Source organism: Phoca vitulina, unplaced genomic scaffold (assembly GCF_004348235.1).
Source record: "Phoca vitulina isolate PV1807 unplaced genomic scaffold, GSC_HSeal_1.0 scaffold10, whole genome shotgun sequence".
Taxonomy (NCBI): Eukaryota; Metazoa; Chordata; class Mammalia; order Carnivora; family Phocidae; genus Phoca; species Phoca vitulina.
The window spans coordinates 26,568,752-26,587,645 of record NW_022589713.1 but is presented as its reverse complement, the minus strand read 5'-3'; the positions used below and the strand labels follow the sequence as shown (position 1 = coordinate 26,587,645).

The window sequence follows — 18,894 nt, the reverse complement described above, 5'->3', positions numbered from 1 at the left end:
ATAAGCAGGGGGGAGCAGGAGAGGGAGAAGCAGGCTTCCCGCGGAACAGGGAGCCGGATGCGGGGCTCAATCCCAGGACCCTGGGATCATGACCTGAGCCGAAGGCAGATGCTTAACAACTGAGCCACCCAGGCGCTCCAAGAACTTCTTGTTTCATTTTAACCATTCCCCTTTGGCGGGCACTTAAGTTGTTTCCATCATTTTCCTTCCTACAATAATCAGTAAATATACTTAATTATTTTGTTTGCATATACATTAGAATATCTTTATCTTAAAAAGATTCCTTGAAATAGAATTAGTACGTACAAGGGGATAGTCATTTTTTTATATTAATAAATTTTGCTAGAGACCTTAAATAAGTATTTTATTGTGTAATTTTCAGTATTTAATTGTAGTAAAGTAAAATATGATAGGTAAATTTATTTCTTTTAGAATTAACCAAAGTGTTCCTTTTTCCCTTCAATTTGATTTGTAGAGAGGAAAACTATGCTCATGAGTCATAAAATACATGAATAGTATTCAAGGCATTGAGTCATAGAGTTCCAGACATCTCCCACACATAAATGACTCACTTTGTATGTGCACTGTGTGTGTGTGGTTTATCCTTTGTAATAGATATGTTTCTCAATTTGAGTAAGTCTGATCAGTTTAAACACTCTAGGGAAGTTTGCTGTCTTAATGATTAACATTGAAAAGCCTTAAACCAAGGATCCTTTTATTAAAATGACTAAATCAGGACTCAGCTTTGAATAAAGCCTGAGATTTTGGTGGTTCTGTGTTAGCTTTTTCAACAACTATTCAGTGATTTTTGTGCAAAGCATTCTGTTTGCTGGGGTATATATTGGAATAAAAAAACATGCTCTTGTGGAAATTAATTGTAGTTAGAGAGACAAGAGCTCTTAGCTTACTAAATAACATTAATAGTCACTATCCCAACCTCCTTTTACTGAAGTACCTGTTACTATTATAAAGACAAAAACAATATCACAAATATATTAAAATTATATAAAGAAGCCAGTGTAGAGCAAGTGATAATTGTGTTACACACATCTTTATAATACCTTTATATGCTACTGTTAAACCTTATTTGGATTGCCTATTAATATTTTATTAATCCCTCTTTTGACTAGCAGCTTTTTTTCCTCATTTATTCTCAGTTGTCTAACTATTCTTTCTTAGAGTAATTGGGGTATTGCCAAACTAGAAAATTCTTAGGATGTGAAATAAACTTCTTCATTTTCTTAAATCTTGAAAGCTATAATATTCTAATATGGTAAAAGACCCCAAAATACAATACCTGTTTAAATGAGAAATTTAGGGACGCCTGGGTGGCTCAGTTGGTTAAGCATCTGCCTTCCGCTCAGGTCATGGTCTTGGGATCAAGTGCCGCATCAGGCTCCTTGCTCACCCGGGAGCCTGCATCTCCCTCTGCCCAGCTCTCCCTTTGCTTGTGTGTGTGCGCTCTCTCTCTCTCTTAACAAATTTTTAAAAAATGAGAAATTTATTTCTCTTAGTAGTATAGGAGTTAGTGGTCCAGGTTTGTGGAGCAACTCTGTTCTATAAGATCATTCAAGATCATGACAGTCTTCTAGGATATTGGCCTACCTCTGTAGAGTCAAAGCTGGCTCAGTTTCACATCTGCATTCCAGCCTGTGGGAAGTGGGAAAGTATTAATCCAGAGTAAGGTGGCTGTCTTTTAAGTTGAGGATGACCTGAAAGTTGTGTCTTTACTTCCAACTCACGTACCACACTGGTCTACACTAAGTAACAAAACTTAAAGGCAGATAGCTCACTGCGTGGGTAAATTACCAGCTACAACTTTAATACTATGGACAAAGGGGGAAAATAAATAATGGAAAACAATTAACAATCTATCGCAAATCCTCTATCCAAAAAATTGGGTGTAAATTTCAAAATAAGTCTAAATAAATAGCTTTCTCAGAAACAGCACTCTTCGGGTGCCAGGGTGGTTCAGTTGGCTCAGGTCATGACCCCAGGGTCCGGGATGTCAGGCTCCCTGCTCAGCGGGAAGACTTCTCCTTCTCCCCTGGCTTTTACTCTCTCTCTCTCTCATTATCTCTCTCTCTCAAATAAATAAAATCTTTAAAAAAGAAAAAGAAACAACATTCTTGTAACTTTAAATGAGGTGTAAATATGAATTAAAAATCCCTGAATGTGACTCTACCTCAAGATCTTGCTTCTCAAACTGGAGATCATTGGTGTTTGAGGGGGTGAGGTACATGAAGCCTTGCATTAGATGTATCTTCTTTTCTTGAAGATTTGGAAGAGTATGCATTTTTTTAAATTGGGGCACCTGGGTGGCTCAGTCAGTTAAGCGTCTTTGCTGCTTTGTTGAAGATGAGTTGACCATAGAGTTGAGGGTCGATTTCTGGACTCTCTATTCTGTTCCATTGATCTGTGTCTGTTTTTGTGCCAGTACCATACTGTCTTGATGATGACAGCTTTGTAATAGAGCTGGAAGTCCGGAATTGTGATGCCGCCAGCTTTGCTTCTCTTTTTCAACATTCCTCTGGCTATTCGGGGTCTTTTCTGGTTCCCTACAAATTTTAGGATTATTTGTTCCATTTCTTTGAAAAAAGTGGATCGTATTTTGATGGGGATTGCATTGAATGTGTACATTGCTCTAGGTAGCATTGACATCTTCACAATATTTGTTCTCCCAATCCATGAGCATGGAACGTTTTTCCATTTCTTTCTGTCTTCCTCAATTTTCTTTCATGAGTATTCTATAGTTTTCTGAGTACAGATTCTTTGCCTCTTTGGTTAGATTTATTCCTAGGTATCTTATGGTTTTGGGTGCAATTGTAAATGGGATTGACTCCTCAATTTCTCTTTCTTCTGTTTTGTTGTTGGTGTATAGGAATGCCACTGATTTCTGTGCATTGATTTTATATCCTGCCACTTTACTGAATTCCTGTATGAATTCTAGCAGTTTTGGGGTGGAGTCTTTTGGGTTTTCCACATAAAGTATCATATCATCTGCAAAGAGTGAAAGTTTGACTTCTTCTTTGCCGATTTGGATGCCTTTTATTTCTTTTTGTTGTCTGATTGCTGTGGCTAGGACTTCTAATACTATGTTGAATAGCAATGGTGATAGTGGACATCCCTGCCACGTTCCTGACCTTAGGGGGAAAGCTCTCAGTTTTTCCCCATTGAGAATGAGATTCGCTGTAGGTTTTTCATAGATGGCTTTTATGATATTGAGGTATGTACCCTCTATCCCTATACTCTGAAGAGTTTTGATCAAGAAAGGATGCTGTACTTTGTCAAATGCTTTTTCTGCATCTATTGAGAGGATCATATGATTCTTGTTCTTTCTTTTGTTAATGTATTATATCACGTTGATTGATTTGCGGATGTTAAACCAACCTTGCAGCCCAGGGATAAATCCCACTTGGTCGTGGTGAATAATCCTTTTAATGTACTGTTGGATCCTATTGGCTAGTATTTTGGTGAGAATTTTTGCATCCATGTTCATCAGGGATATTGGTCTGTAATTCTCCTTTTTGATAGGGTCTTTGTCTGGTTTGGGGATCAAGGTAATGGTGGCCTTATAAAATGAGTTTGGAAGTTTTCCTTCCATTTCTATTTTTTGGAACAGTTTCAGAAGAATAGGTATTAATTCTTCTTTAAATGTTTGGTAGAATTCCCGTGGGAAGGCATCTGGCTCTGGACTTTTGTTTGTTGGGAGATTTTTGATGACTGCTTCAATTTCCTTAGTGGTTATAGGTCTGTTCAGGTTTTCTATCTCTTCCTGGTTCAGTTTTGGTAGTTGATACATCTCGAGGAATGCATCCATTTCTTCCAGTTATCTAATATGCTGGCATAGAGTTGCTCATAATATGTTCTTATAATTGTTTGTATTTCTTTGGTGTTGGTTGTGATCTCTCCTCTTTCATTCATGATTTTGTTGATTTGGGCCATTTCTCTTTTCTTTTTGATAAGTCTAGCCAGGGGTTTATCAATTTTGTTAATTCTTTCAAAGAACCAGCTCCTAGTTTCGTTGATCTGTTCTACTGTTCTTTTAGTTTCTATTTCATTGATTTCTGCTCTGATCTTTATTATTTCTCTTCTCCTGCTGGGTTTAGGCTTTATTTGCTGTTCTTTCTCCAGCTCCTTTAGGTGTAGGGTTAGGTTGTGTACTTGAGACCTTTCTTGTTTCTTGAGAAAGGCTTGTATTGCTATATCCTTTCCTCTCAGGACTGCCTTTGCTGCATCCCAAAGATTTTGAACAGTTGTGTTTTCATTTTCATTGGTTTCCATGAATTTTTTTAATTCTTCTTTAATTTCCTGGTTGACCCATTCATTCTTTAGTAGGATGCTCTTTAGCCTCCATGTATTTGAGTTCTTTCTGACTTTCCTCTTGTGATTGAGTTCTAGTTTCAAAGCATTGTGGTCTGAAAATATGAAGGGAATGATCCCAATCTTTTGGTACTGGTTGAGACCTGATTTATGACCTAGGATGTGATCGATTCTGGAGAATGTTCCATGGGCACTAGAGAAGAATGTGTATTCTGTTGCTTTGGGATGGAATGTTCTGAATATGTCTGTGAAGTCCATTTGGTCCAGTGTGTCATTTAAAGTTTTTATTTCCTTGTTGATCTTTTGCTTAGATGATCTGTCCATTTCAGTGAGGGGGGTGTTAAAGTCCCTCACTATTATTGTATTTTTGTCGATGTGTTTCTTTGCTTTTGTTATTAATTGGCTTATGTAATTGGCTGCTCCCATGTTAGGGGCATAGATATTTACAATTGTTAGGTCTTCTTGTTGGGTGGACCCTTTAAGTAGGATATAGTGTCCTTCCTCATCTCTTATTACAGTCTTTGGTTTAAAATCTAATTTGTCTGATATAAGGATTGCCACCCCAGCTTTCTTTTGGTGTCCATTAGCATGGTAAATGGTTTTCCACCCCCTCACTTTCAATCTGGGGGTGTCTTTGGGTCTAAAATGAGTCTCTTGCAGACAGCATATCGATGGGTCTTGTTTTTTTATCCAATCTGATAGCCTTTGTCTTTTGATTGGGGCATTTAGCCCATTTACATTCAGGGTAACTATTGAAAGGTATGAATTTAGTGCCATTGTATTGCCTGTAAGGTGACTGTTACTGTATATTGTCTGTGTTCCTTTCTGGTCTATGTTGCTTTTAGGCTCTCTCTTTGCTTAGAGGACCCCTTTCAATATTTCTTGTAGGGCTGGTTTTGTGTTTGCGAATTCCTTTAGGTTTTGTTTGTCCTGGAAGCTTTTTATCTCTCCATTTTCAATGACAGCCTAGCTGGATATAGTATTCTTGGCTGCATATTTTTCTCATTTAGTGCTCTGGATATATCATGCCAGTCCTTTCTGGCCTGCCAGGTCTCTGTGGATAGGTCTGTTGCCAATCTAATGTTTCTACCATTGTAGGTTACAGATCTCTTCTCCCGAGCTGCTTTCAGGGTTTTCTCTTTGTCTCTGAGACTCGTAAGTTTTACTATTAGATGTCGGGGTGTTGACCTATTTTTATTGATTTTGAGAGGGGTTCTCTGTGCTTCCTGGATTTTGATGCCTGTTTCCTTCCCCAAATTAGGGAAGTTCTCTGCTACAATTTGCTCCAATATGCCTTCTGTCCCTCTCTCTCCTCTTCTTCTGTAATCCCAATTATTCTAATATTGTTCTGCTTTCTGGTATCACTTATGTCTCAAATTCTCCCTTTCTGATCCAGTAGTTGTTTATCTCTCTTTTTCTCAGCTTCTTTATTTTCCATCATTTGGTCTTCTATATCACTGATTTTCTCTTCTGCCTCATTTATCCTAGCAGATAGCATCCCCATTTTTTATTGCACCTCATTAATAGCCTTTTTGATTTCTACTTGGTTAGATTTTAGTTCTTTCATTTCTCCAGAAAGGGTTTCTCTAATAACTTCCATGCTTTTTTCAAGCCCAGCTAGTATCTTTAAAATCATGATTCTGAACTCTAGGTCCGACATCGTATTAATGTCCGTATTGAGTAGGTCTCTGGCAGTCGGTACTACCTCTTGTTCTCTTTGTTGAGGTGATTTTTTCCGTCTTGTCATTTTGTCCAGAGGAAAACAGATGAATGAGAGAACAAAATGTTAACAGGGTAACAACATCTCCAGAAAATATGCCCTAAACAAATCAGAAAAGACCTGAAGCCAGGGGAAAAGAAAGGGAAAGAAAGAAAAAAGGAAAAGAAAAAAGAAAAGATAAAAACAAACAAAAACAGAACAAAACAAAAGAAAAAAAACAGAATATGATCAGATATGATCGGGCTGGTGTATAGATCAGTGCCACACACTAGATTTTGGGTGTATTTTGGTCTGTTAGAAGAAAGTGCCTCCCAGAATTTTAAAGAAAGAAAAACTTATATATGTACAAAAATAAGGCTTGATATGGTGAAGGAATGGAATATGACTGTAAAGATGAAAATTATAAAAAAAAATTATAAAAGGAATTGGTAAGTTGTTTGAGAAAAGAATGAAGAGGATTTTTAAAAAAAAGAAAAAAAAGGGAGAGAATGTGATCAGGCAGGAGACTAGAACAAAGCCATACACTAGAGATTTAGGGTATATTTTGATCTGTTGGAAGAAACTGTATCTCAGAATTTTAAAGTGAGAACAACTTATATATATATGCCAAAAATAAGGGTAACTACTATGGAGGGATAGAATATGACTCTAAAAATGAAAAATAAAAATGATTTTTAAAAAAGGGATTGATAAGATGTTGGTTGAAAAAGGGAAAAGAAAAAATAAAAAAAAAAAAAAAGACAGTTAAAAAAAAATTAACTTTGAAAGACTAAAGAATCATGGTAAAAAAGCCATGAATTCTATGTGCAGTATTCCCCTAGCACTGGAGTTCCGCCGTTCTCTTTGATGGGTAAACTTGGTCTTGGTTGGCTGTTCTTGCTGATCTTCTGGGGGAGGGGCCTGTTGCCGTGGTTCCCAAATGTCTTTGCCGGAGGCGGAATTGCCCCGCCCTTGCCCAGTCCGGGCTAAGTAATCTGCTCTGGTTTGTTCTCCGGAGCTTTAGTTCCCTGCAAGCTTTCCGTACAGCTTTGGAGGCGGAGAGTGAAAATGGCGGCCTCCCAATCTCCGCCCCAGAGGAGCCGAGAACTCGGGGCCCGCTCCTCAGTGCGCCCCCAGAGAAAAGCAGTCAGTCACTCCCGTCTCCCCGGTCTCCGGCCGCACTCTGTGCTCACCTGGCCTGTGACCCAGCGTTTCTATCTCTGGCACCCAACCCCGTGTGGAGTCTCCAAACCCAGCACATCCCTGCAGTGCGCTCCCGCACTGCTCCTCCCGGGGGAGGAAGGGGAGTCTCCCTGGATCTGCTGCTTGTTGGGTCCCTGCTGGAGAAGCAGTGGCCCAAATGTGCCGCGGATCATGGGTTATGGCAACCCTGAGCTGAGAGCCCGCACCTTGGCTCCGTCTCTGCAGCTGGCTTCCCCGCTCCGATACCTGGGAGCTCTGCCGCACTGAGGCACCCCCGGTCTTTCTGTGACCCTGAGGTCCTGAGAACACACTGTCCCGCGAGGGTTCCACCCCCAGCTTAGCCACTGGAGCCATGTCCCTCAGCAGAGCCGACTTCTAAAAGTTCCGATTTTTGTGCTCCGGGGCTCTATCACTTGCCCATAGGTGGCTGATGGAGGCCCCCTCCCCCGCCGTCTATCCTCCCGAATATCTCCTCGGATTCACTTCTCCGCACGTCCTACCTTCCAGAAAGTGGTCGCTTTTCTGTTCAGAGAGTTGCTGCTATTCTTTTCTTCGATCTCCTGTTGAGTTTTTAGGTGTTCAGAATGGTTTGATCCCTATCCAGCTGAATTCCTGAGACCAGACGAAATCCAGGTCTCCTACTCCTCCGCCATCTTGCTCCCCATCCTGCCTTCCTGTTTTGTTGATGGTTTCCTTCACTGTGCAAAATGGAAAACTATGTATTTTTTATATTTACAAAGATAGGAATATATTTTAAAGCCACAAACAAAATTGGCAGGAATTTTAAGAAATCCTTAAGATTGGTTTAAGGGATAACTTCAAATCCCCAGAGAAAAATTTGGGGGTACCTGTGGAAACATTTTGATAGGCAAACCTTTTGTTAAGGTTTGTTTTATTTAGTTAGGTCAACAATTCCAAACTGTGTAAAACTGTGGAAGTATATTGGGAAAAATAGGATGAAGTAAAGGAAATTTTCCTATGTATATCAGCAGCATAGGTTCTTTATTCAAAGAAAGCCTAAGAAGTTATTTCTCTGTCACCTTAGATTTTATTTTTGCTGTACTTAATAAAGCCATTCCTTTAAGGCCAAAATATTTTTTTAGGCCTTTCTTCTAGCAAGGAAATATTCTGTTAATGGGTTGCTAACTTAGACTAAGCTTATGGAAGTTGTAAGTTGGTAGTTAATGGTTTTTCTTCATTTAAAGTATACTGAAATTAATTTTATATTAAAAGTTATGTTCCACCTTTCCTCTTTTTACAGGACAATGAAAAGAGAACTCCACTGCACGCTGCTGCCTATCTTGGAGATGCAGAAATCATTGAACTGCTTATTTTATCTGGTATGGTAAAGCTCTGGTTAATAAGAGCACATCATGCATATTTTTGTCATAATTAATATTTATCAAACCTGGTTGACTATTTCTTTATATTTGTCTCAAAGTTGAAACTTGTTCATTCTACAGCTGATCTTACATCATGTGCCAAGTACTGTTCTAGTGCTTAGAGTATGTCGGAGAGCAAAACAAAGATGACTGCCCTTAGGGGGTGGATACTCCAATAAGGAAAAATAGGCTGTAAATACAAGTAAATGTTACAACATGTTAGAAGATGATTAAGTGCTATAGAGAAATGAAAAAGTAGGTCAGGATAATAGGGTGAGATGAATGATATATAGGCTCAGGGATTATATAGAATATTCATAGTAGGCCTGATTAACCGCAGGGTAACTAGGAGACAATTTCAGTTCTACTAGGGGAACGTGATGTGGCTCAGACCAAGTGCAGTAGTGGAGGTAGTGAGAAATGGTATGATTGTGATATATTTTGAAAGTGATGCCAGCAAGGTGTCTGTCTTTAAATAGCTTTTATCTAATAACTCTTTTTGAGGGCCTGTAAAATACATTTTAGGAACCTGTACTTTATCTTTTAATTTCTCCTAAACTGTTTGAGACTTCGCAATATGAAGTAATGGTAGAACTGTTTCTTATGGAATAGCTCCTATTGTGGTCAGACTGCCTGCAGTCAAACAGAGCTTAGAAGTATTTTTGTTGTAGCCAAATTATTGTAAATAATATTTATTGGAAAAGGATGCATGTGTTTGAATTGTGCTTGTGTTACCAGATTGTAGATAGACAATGTAATTGGAGAAATAGCATCATTCATTTAATATTTGGGAGTAGGAGCACTGAGAGAATTTGTGAATGAAGATCTCATTCAGTAGCCTAAATAGAGGGGTGCCTGGTTGGCTCAGTCAGTTAAGCGTCTTACTCTTGATTTAGGCTCAGGTCATGATCTAAGGGTCATGAGATTAAGCCCTGCGTCAGGCTCCGTGCTGGGCATTGGGCCTGCTTGAGATTCTCTCTCTCCCTCTCCCTCTGCTTGCGCTCTGTTTCTCTCTCTCTCTCTTTCAAAAAAAAAAAAAAAAGCCTAAATAGAATTTTGCCATTTCATAAATTTATGGAAATTTTAAAATCTGGGTTTTATAACAGATTGCATGATCATATAGAATTAAATATAGCTAAATATTGACCCAGCTAATATTTTTTTATTGAAGTATTAGTTTCAGGGGTACAACATATATATTACTCAATGCTCCCCAGCTGATATTCTTATATTAGTTTCTTCATGAGTAACTTCATCGTAGATGCACTTCCTTGAAGATATCTGTTACTCTGTGGATGCTAGCTCACTAGTTACCAGCTTAAATTTACTAGAGATAAGAACTGAGGAGGTACAAGAGAAAAATCATATTTCCTCTTAATTGAGGCTTCTACTATAATAATGTGAATTGATGGGGTATAGGTTTATATATGGAATTTTCTTTACAAACATTGTCTAAGAAACAGTTTCTTTTTTTCTTTAAGACATAGCTATGCTAGAAACGGTACATTCTAGTTAGTTTAATGTCTTGGACTTTGGATAAGACCTCTACTGCTACGTTTTTTATTTTAACACAGAATTCTATTCACTTACTTCCACTTTAACATAAAGATTTTATGACTTAAAATGGAGGGTTCTTTTTCCCATTTTTAATTTTTAACCTAGAGAAACTTTTCAGATGCTCCATTTGACTTACTTCCTGGCTTTGAAAGTGAATGTTTGTACTAAGGATTTTAGCTACTTACAGAAGGTTGACTTCCTAGTCTTTGTAAGTATGATAGTCAGATGAGCCTTACGAATGTGATAATATCAGATATCAGCTTTGAAATAAGCATTTGAGAGAGTGCTTAATTTCTTTTAAATAATTCAAAGAGAAATAATGTATAAAATTAACCACCATATATGTATAAATGCTATTTCAGCTTGTCTTTGAAAACTAATTTTAGTATTGTGTTTTATCAGTTTATGAGGTAATAGCTCATGTAGCTGTTTTTGGATGGAAAAAGCCACAAATTAATTTATAGTTTTCAGAATAAAATTAAGTTCTTACATTGGTCTCAAACTGTATTATTTCCTTGATCCAAATTTCATTTGACTTCAGTTTCTACTACTTTCCCTTTTGCACATTCCGCTCTGATGCCACTGCTTACCATCTCTGGGTATTTGAACTGCTTCTTCTTTATCCTCAAACTCTCTTTTCTCAGGTAGCCACATGACTTGTTCCTTTACTCACCTTTTTTATGTCCTTGCTCAAATGTTACCTCCGGGGTGAAGTCGTCCCTGATCACTGCCTCCACCACCACCATCCTTTCCCTTTCCTGTGTTATCTTTTTTTCTAGTACTTATTGTTATCTGATATCCTTTTTAAAATTTTACTTAGTCACTTCCTATCATTCTCTCCTTACTAGAATGTAAACTCCCAAGGCAGGCAGGGGGAGGGACAGGGGGAGAAAGAGAATCTTAAGCAGACTCCTCACCCAGCACCAAGCCCTCAGTTTCTCAATTCTTTAGTTGAAGTGAGAATGGGAGAGGTGGAAATGCACTAGGAATGTGGGGTGCAGGAGTTCAGGTAAATGAAAAAGGAAAGAAGACAAATGATCTGTTTTCTATGGATGCAACTCAGGCTCGTCCATAGACTTCGTTCTTCTTCAGACTACCACCTAGGCTCTAGGAAAAATAAAATAAATAAAAACTTAATTGGATCTGGAATAAAATGAGCTGGAATGAAATCCAAGTCTAAGTTTCTACTAAACCAGAACCTCCGTTTCCCACTTACAAATGAAAAATAAATAAACCAGGCTCTGTGTTGTCATGAGAGGCACTGCAGATAGTGGTCAGACAGATTTAGGTGCAAAACTTGGTCCCACCTCTTAGCACCTCTGTGATCTTTGGGAAGTTATTTAATCTCTCCAGCCTTAACATCCTTTTCTGAAAAGTGGGAATAATATAAATTTTATAGTTTTGAAGCAAATGAGATGATGTAGTTAAGATACCTAGAAAAGTACCTGGTACATCATAGATACTCAAAATCTGGCTATTATTTTTTTTTAAGCAACTCTTCTTTCTTTCCTCAACTTTATTTGGTCCTGCCAAATAAGTAAATTCCCAATGTCAGGAATTACCGTTTTTTTAGTGATTTTTAGATATAGTTTCCTAAAAATTCTACCCTCCCCATTGTGAAATCTAGTCACATTCTGAAATGATAAATTGGAAGGAGTTATTTAACTATGGGGGAAATACAGACAAGAGTTTATTTCCACAACCTAGAGAGACAATGAAACAAAACAGACTCTGTACAGAATATTCTTACTCAGCAAATTCTAGAATTAAAAAAAAAAGTCTTTAAAACTATAGATAATTACGTAAGTGTCTTACTGAACACAGCCCCCAGTAGCTCAGCAAATAATGAGTGAAGGCTCATATAATTTGTAGAAAACAGAGCTCTAACAAGTCAGAAGATAGGGAGTAATCAGAAATGTGTTCCTAACTTTTAAAATTAGATGCTGTATAGGATGACTGTCATGACCTTCTATAAAAATACCACCTTACATAGTTGAAGACTGAAACCTGAGTCAGAAGGAATTTTAGTTTGATGGGTTTTAACATTTGCTATAATTTTATGTATTTGAAGGTTCATGCTGATTTGTATAAAATTAACAATTTTTAAAATAATTATTCATATCAATTTAAAATTCCCATTAACTCTTTGAAAGTTGATTAGAATAGTTTTATGGAGGATATAGTAGATAACTTAGAAATCAAGAAGTATAAGCTAGCTAATGAATTCTAAGTATTACAAATAGATTTCCAGAATAACAAACTAATAAAAAATTAATTATATTCAAAGAATTTTCAACAACAGAAAGGTTATCCAGATAGTAAATAAATAAGAACACATTGGACTTAAAGTACACATTAGAGCAGGTAGATTTAGCAGATGTTTACAGACATTCTATCCAAAAGCAGCAGAATATACATTCTTCTCAAGCATACATGTAAGATTCTCCAGGATCATGTTAGGCCACAAAACAGTTTTTCATAATTAAGGTTGAAATCCCATTCAGCATCTTTTCAACCACAGTGATCTGAAACTAGAAATTTAAAGAGTAAAGCTGAAAATTCACAAATATGTGGGGGTTAAATATTACTGAACAACCAGTGGGTCAAAAAAATAAATAAAAGAGCAAAAAATTATCTTGACAAATGAAAATGAAAATACAACATACCTAAAACTTAATGGGATGTGGCAAAAGCAATTCTGAGAGAGAAGTTCATAGCAATAAATGCCTGCGTTAATAGAAAAAAGAAAGAACTCAACCTGGCTTTTCACCTCAAGGAACAAGAAAAAGAAAAGCCCAAAGTTACTAGAAAGAAGAAAATAACAAAGATCAGAGTAGAAATAAGTGAAATTTTAAAAACAAAAGAAAAACCAGTGAAACTAAGAGCTCATTTTTTAAAAAATAAAATAGACAAACCTTTAACTAAACTTATCAAGAAAAAAGGAGAGTACTCAAGTTAAAGAAGATCAGGAGACATTCCAGCTGATACCACAGAAATACAAAGGATCATAAGAGATAATGAATAGTTATAAACCAACAAATTGGACAACCAAGCAAAAATGGATAAATTTGTAGAAACATACAATCTACGAAGATTGCATCATGAAGAAATAGGAAATCTGAACAGACCAATTACTAGTAAGAAGATAGAGTCTGTAATCAAAAACCTCCCAACAAAGACAAGTTAGGACAGATGGCTTCACTGGTGAATTCTACCAAATTTTAAAGAAGAGGATGGAACACTTCCAAACTTCTTTTTTTCTGCAGCAAGTATCGCTCTGAAAGCAAAACCAGACAAGGATACTATAAGAAATGAAAATTATAGGGCAATATTCCTGATGAACATAGATGCAGAAATCCTCAGCACAATATTAGCAAACCAAATTCAGCAGTACATTAAAAGGATCATACACCATTTTCAAGTGGGATTTACTGTAGGGATGCAAGAATGGTTCAACATCTGCAAATCAGTGATATGCACCAATTAACAAAATGAAGGATAAAAATTATATGATCATCTCAGTAGATACAGAAAAAACATTTGACAAATTCAGCATCCATTCATGAGAAAAGCACTCAACAAAGTGCTCCTAGAGGGAACATACATCAGTATAATAAAGCCATATATGACAAGCCCACAGCTGTCATCATACTCAATTGGTGAAGAGCTGAAAACTTTTTCGCTACAATCAGGAGCAAGATGTAGATACCATTCTCATTACTTTTACTCAGCATAGCCCTAGAAGTCCCAGCCAGAGCAATTCGGCAAGAAAAAGAAATTAAAGGCAATCCAAATTGAAAAGAAGTGAAACTGTCTCTATTTATAGATGACATATTATATATAGAAAACTGTAGACTTCACCAAAAAACTGCTAGAACTAATAAATAAACTGAGTAAAGTTTCAGGATACAGAATCGATATACATAAATGTGTTGCATTTCTTTCTATGCATTGATAATGCACTATCAGAAAGAGAAATTAAGAAAACAGTCCCATTTACAGTTGCATCAAAAAGAGTTAAAATAGCTAGGAACAAATTTAGTCAAGCAGGTAAAAATCTGTACACTGAAAACTAATAAGACATAATGAAAGAAATTGAAGAAGATAAAAATAAATGGGAAGATATTCCATGTTCATGGATTGGAAGAATTAATATTGTTAAATGTCTGTACTACCCAAAGCAATCTACAGTTTCAGTGCAGTCCTTATCAAAATTCCAATGGCATTTTAACAGAATTAGAAAAAACAGTACTGAAATCTGTATGGAACCACAAAGACCCCAAATAGTCCAAATAATCTTGAAAAAGAACAAGGCTAGAAACATCACATTTTCTGATTTCAAACTATATCATAAAGCTGTAGTAATCACACCAGCATGGTATTGGCATAAAAACAGACACATATATCAATGGAACAAAAAGAGAGCCCAGAAATAAATCTATTTATATATGATAATTTGTGACAAAGCCAAAAATAGGCAATGGGTTAAGAACAGTCTCTTCAATCATTGGTGTTGGGAACATTGAACGGTCACATGCAAAAAGTGAAACCAGATCACTATCTTACACCATACACAAAAATCAACTCAGAATGGATTAAAGACTTGAATGTAAGACCTGAAACCATAAAATTCCTAGAAGAAATCATAGGGAATAAGCTCCTTGATATCAGTCTTTACAGTGATTTTTTTTGCATTTGACACCAGAAGCAGAAATAACAAGCAGGACGGCATTGAACTAAAAGGCTTCTTCAGTACAGCAGAAGAAACCAACAAAATGAAAAGGCAACCTACAGAATGGGAGAAAATATTTGCAAATCATATATCTGATAAGGGGTTGATATCCAAAATATAGAAAACTCTCACAAATCAGTAACAAAACAATCAATCTAATTAAAACTTGGGCAGAGGAACTGAAGAGACATATTTCCAAAGGAGACATACATATGGCCAACAGGTGTATGAAGGTGCTCAACATCACTTCATCAGGGAAATGCAAAGCAAAATCACAGTGAGATACCACCTCACACTTGGTAGAATGGTTTTTATGAAAAATACAAGAGATAAAAAGTATTGGCGAGGATGTGAAGAAAAGGGAACCCTTGTGTACTCTTGGTAAGAATGTAAATTGGTACAGTTACCATGGAAAAAGTTCCCCAGAAAATTAAAAATGGAACTACCATGGGATCCAGCAATTCCAATTCTGAGTATGTATCCAAAGGAAATGAAATCACTATCTTGAAGAGATATCTGCATTCCCATATTAGTGGTAGCATTATTCACAATAGCCAAGACATGGAAACAACCTAAGTGTCTGTCAATGAATGGATAAAGAAGTTGTTATTTATATATATATAAATATTTATTTATATATATAATATGAAATATTATTCAGCCATCAAAAAGATATCTTGTCAGTCTTCCAGCAACATGGATGGACCTTGTGAACATTATGCTAAATGAAATAAGTTAGAGAAAGATAAGTAATGCATGATCTCACTTACATGTGGAATCTGAAAAAACTGAACTCCTAAAAACAGAAGAGCTTGGTGGTTGCCAGGAGTGGGGGAGATGTGTAAGGGCAGTCAAAAGGTAACAGAGTTCTAGTTTATAAGGTAAGTTCTGGGGATGTAATGTGCAGCATGGTAGCTATAGTAAACAATATTATATATTTGAAAGTTACTAGGAGAGTAGATCATCAAAGTTCTTTTCACACAAAAAAATTTTTAACTATGTGACGTGATGGATATTAATTAAACTTAAAATTTTTCACAGTGTATATGTATCAAATCATTATGTTGTACATTTTAAACTAATACAGTGTTACGTCAATTATATCTCAGTAAAACTGTGAAAAAAAGAATATCACTCAGAACAGTAGTCTTCAAACAGTGTACTTTAAGTTAATAAAAGTAGACTTTAAGTTTGAGTAGTGGTGCTTCGAGGGTTCTGCTTAAATTTGGTGTGAATGCTGTGGTTGCTGAGGCCCAGGTTAGACACTTATTTCAAATTCTGCTTCCACCACCAATCTTATAATCATATTGAATGAAGTTTTAATAAGTTTAGTTAGAAATTAGAACTTAATCTAGGTTTTTGACCTGATCGAGTCTCTAGATCGAGAAGAGAATGAAATTACATAGAGAAGAAAGTAGGCAACAAAATTAGGCTAATTTGTTCTTGCTAGCAGCAAAAACAGGTAGTGTAGAAAGTTCAGGGTAGATTGCTCCTGCCTTTTATATTAATTATTAGTGACATTTTACAATAGTGGTTAGGTTAACCTTAACTGGTGTCATCTTAAGAAAATTAAGCAATATGAAATAATCTCCATTGAGCATTTGCATTATACCAAAATCATGATATGCTTCAATAAAAACACAATAAATACTGTAATTTTGTATTATAAAAACTACTTTGGTATCGATGGCAAGGTTATCTGTTGCTACAATATTTCTCTAAAATGGAAAACGAAGAAGATAAAAAAAAGGTTGACATCAGTCTATAGTCATGTCCTTCCATGTTCATGTTTCAGGTTTTGATTGTTTTCTGACTTCCTACGATGAGAAATTAGGAAACCATGTTCTCTAATTTGTTCCAGTCTTGTGTTTTCATTCTTAAAAATTATGACTTTACATTCTATTTTGTAATCGGAAATCCCACTGTTTTCACACATACCCCAGTCCTTATTCATAGCTTCTCTAGCCCCAAGTTTTTTATTTTTATTTATCTCTTGGTTGAATAGACATCATCATCAAGTTTTTGGAGGGTTGGGTTTTGTTTTAATATTTAGTAAGAGCTCATGGATGTCATATTCTTATTTGTTGGAGATTGTTGCCTTTTTTATTTAACTGAAGGGTAGATTGGCTAGTTATAAAATTCTTGATTCACACTCTTTCCTCTCAACTTTATAGATGTTACTCCAGTGTCTTCTAGCATTGAGTGGGAGTCTTGGATTAGGCTCTTCTCTCCTTACCATTTCTGTCCCCCCCATACCACCCTCTACCACCATGGTCACTTCTTTTCTGCCTGGATGCCTATAGGATTCAATTCTTTATCCCTAAAATTCAGTACTAACTTAGGCTAAATCTATTGATTATTTTTGCTGGGACATAATGTGAGTGTGCATTTTTAGTTCTGAAATTTAGATTTTTATTTCATGTATATTCTACATTAAACCTTTGAATATTTTATTTCCATGTTTTTCTGTCAGTAAATTTTTCTACCATATATTTTTCTGTGAACTTTTCTCTGAATTGTAGTTTTGTCTCTTCCATTTAGTTTTGGTTATTGCCTTATGCCTGTCCTTCATTCATTTATCAAATATTTAATGAGCATGTCTCTGTATCAGGCACTATTCTAGGTGCTGTGGGTGAAGCAATGAATAAAATAGATGGAAGTTCCAGCCTTCGTGGAGTTTATGTTTTGGTGGGGGAGATAGTAACAAGTTAATACACATAGCTTGTCTTGTGGTGATAATTGCTATGGGAAGATTTAAGGAATATATGTTGGGTGGGGATCAGTTGCTGTTTTATATTAGATTATCAGAAAAGGGTTCAGTGATGTATGACATTTGAGCAGATAACCGAAGGATGTGAGGAAGCAAGCCTTGCACACCAGGCAGGTATTTGGAGGAAACTGAGAGAATAAGAACAAACACCATGAAGTGGTAGCATGTTTGGAGGCAAGTGAAAGGACAGTAAGAGATGAAATAGAGGAGGTGGCAAGGTTCCAGATCATGTGTGGCCTTGTAGGCTTTCGCAAAGACTTGTTTTGGTCCTTAAAGTGACGTGTAAAACCAAAGGCGAGTTTTGAGTGGCATGACATGGTCTGACTTGGGTTTTTAAAGATTCGCTCTGGTTGTGGTTCAGATTCTTAGCTGTGTTTTAAATTGTGTTTATTCTGCTTTTTGTTATTTCTAGGCTTTTATCTGTAATTGTTTTATTTTCCTTTTTTTCTTTCCTGATCTCTGCCAGCTCTCGTCTCTTTGCATTATCTTGCCTCTATCTTCAAACTCTTTGAGATCTCTCCTCAGCGCTTACTCTCTCTGAATTTGTGTGTAGAGAGTAGTTTGCAAATTCATCCTCTCCTTTCCTGGGGTAATTTCTTTCAGATATACCTGTTAACTGTATTTTACTCAGTTTACTCTGCTCCCATATATTTTTCCTCTTATCCTGTGCTGGATCCTTACCTATCTTTGAAGAATTTGCTTCTCTCCAGAATAGTTATTTGGTAATAAATAGAGTAGGGAGGGGCAAAAAGTGAGCATTAGTTAGGTTTGTCTGTTCCAGTAGCTTTCAAACTAAATGGGTTTTCTCTCAGTCTAGGAGAGTAGTTTCTTTTAGTTCTTGGTGTACTATATGTAGTTGGGGCACTTGGCAGCTCCTTACATCACAGAGTCTTAGGTAATGATCTGCTGGTATTTGGCCCTTTCACTCCATCTTCAGCTGGGTCAAAAATAGTAAAGATTCATGGTTGGTTCTTCCTTTAGCACTACCCCACTTTGTTCTTCTATATTATAAAGTTAGAGTTCTATGGATCTATAGCTCTAGATCATCTAAGATATTGTTAGAAAGGGATTCTGGGACACAGCAGAGAAAAGGGGACAGATAGACATGCACACAAAAACATTCTTTTAGAAGATTCAGTAACCTTCCCAGAATCTGAAGAAGCTTCACTTGATTGGGTATCCTTCCTCGTTTTGGCATAGATTTCACTGTATTTGGTAGAAATTTTCA

At 36.5% G+C, this 18,894-nt stretch overlaps 1 protein-coding gene across 7 annotated transcripts in view; it reads left to right on the top strand.

Annotated features, from left to right (window-relative positions):
* Positions 1 to 18,894, top strand: part of ANKRD28 (ankyrin repeat domain 28) — a 203,610-nt gene that overhangs the window by 116,993 nt on the left and 67,723 nt on the right. For all 7 annotated transcript variants that reach the window (XM_032408747.1, XM_032408745.1, XM_032408749.1 and 4 more), the window contains one exon: positions 8,487 to 8,565. In XM_032408747.1, coding sequence (XP_032264638.1) covers positions 8,487 to 8,565 — 79 coding nt within the window. The remainder of the gene's footprint in view (positions 1 to 8,486; positions 8,566 to 18,894) is intronic.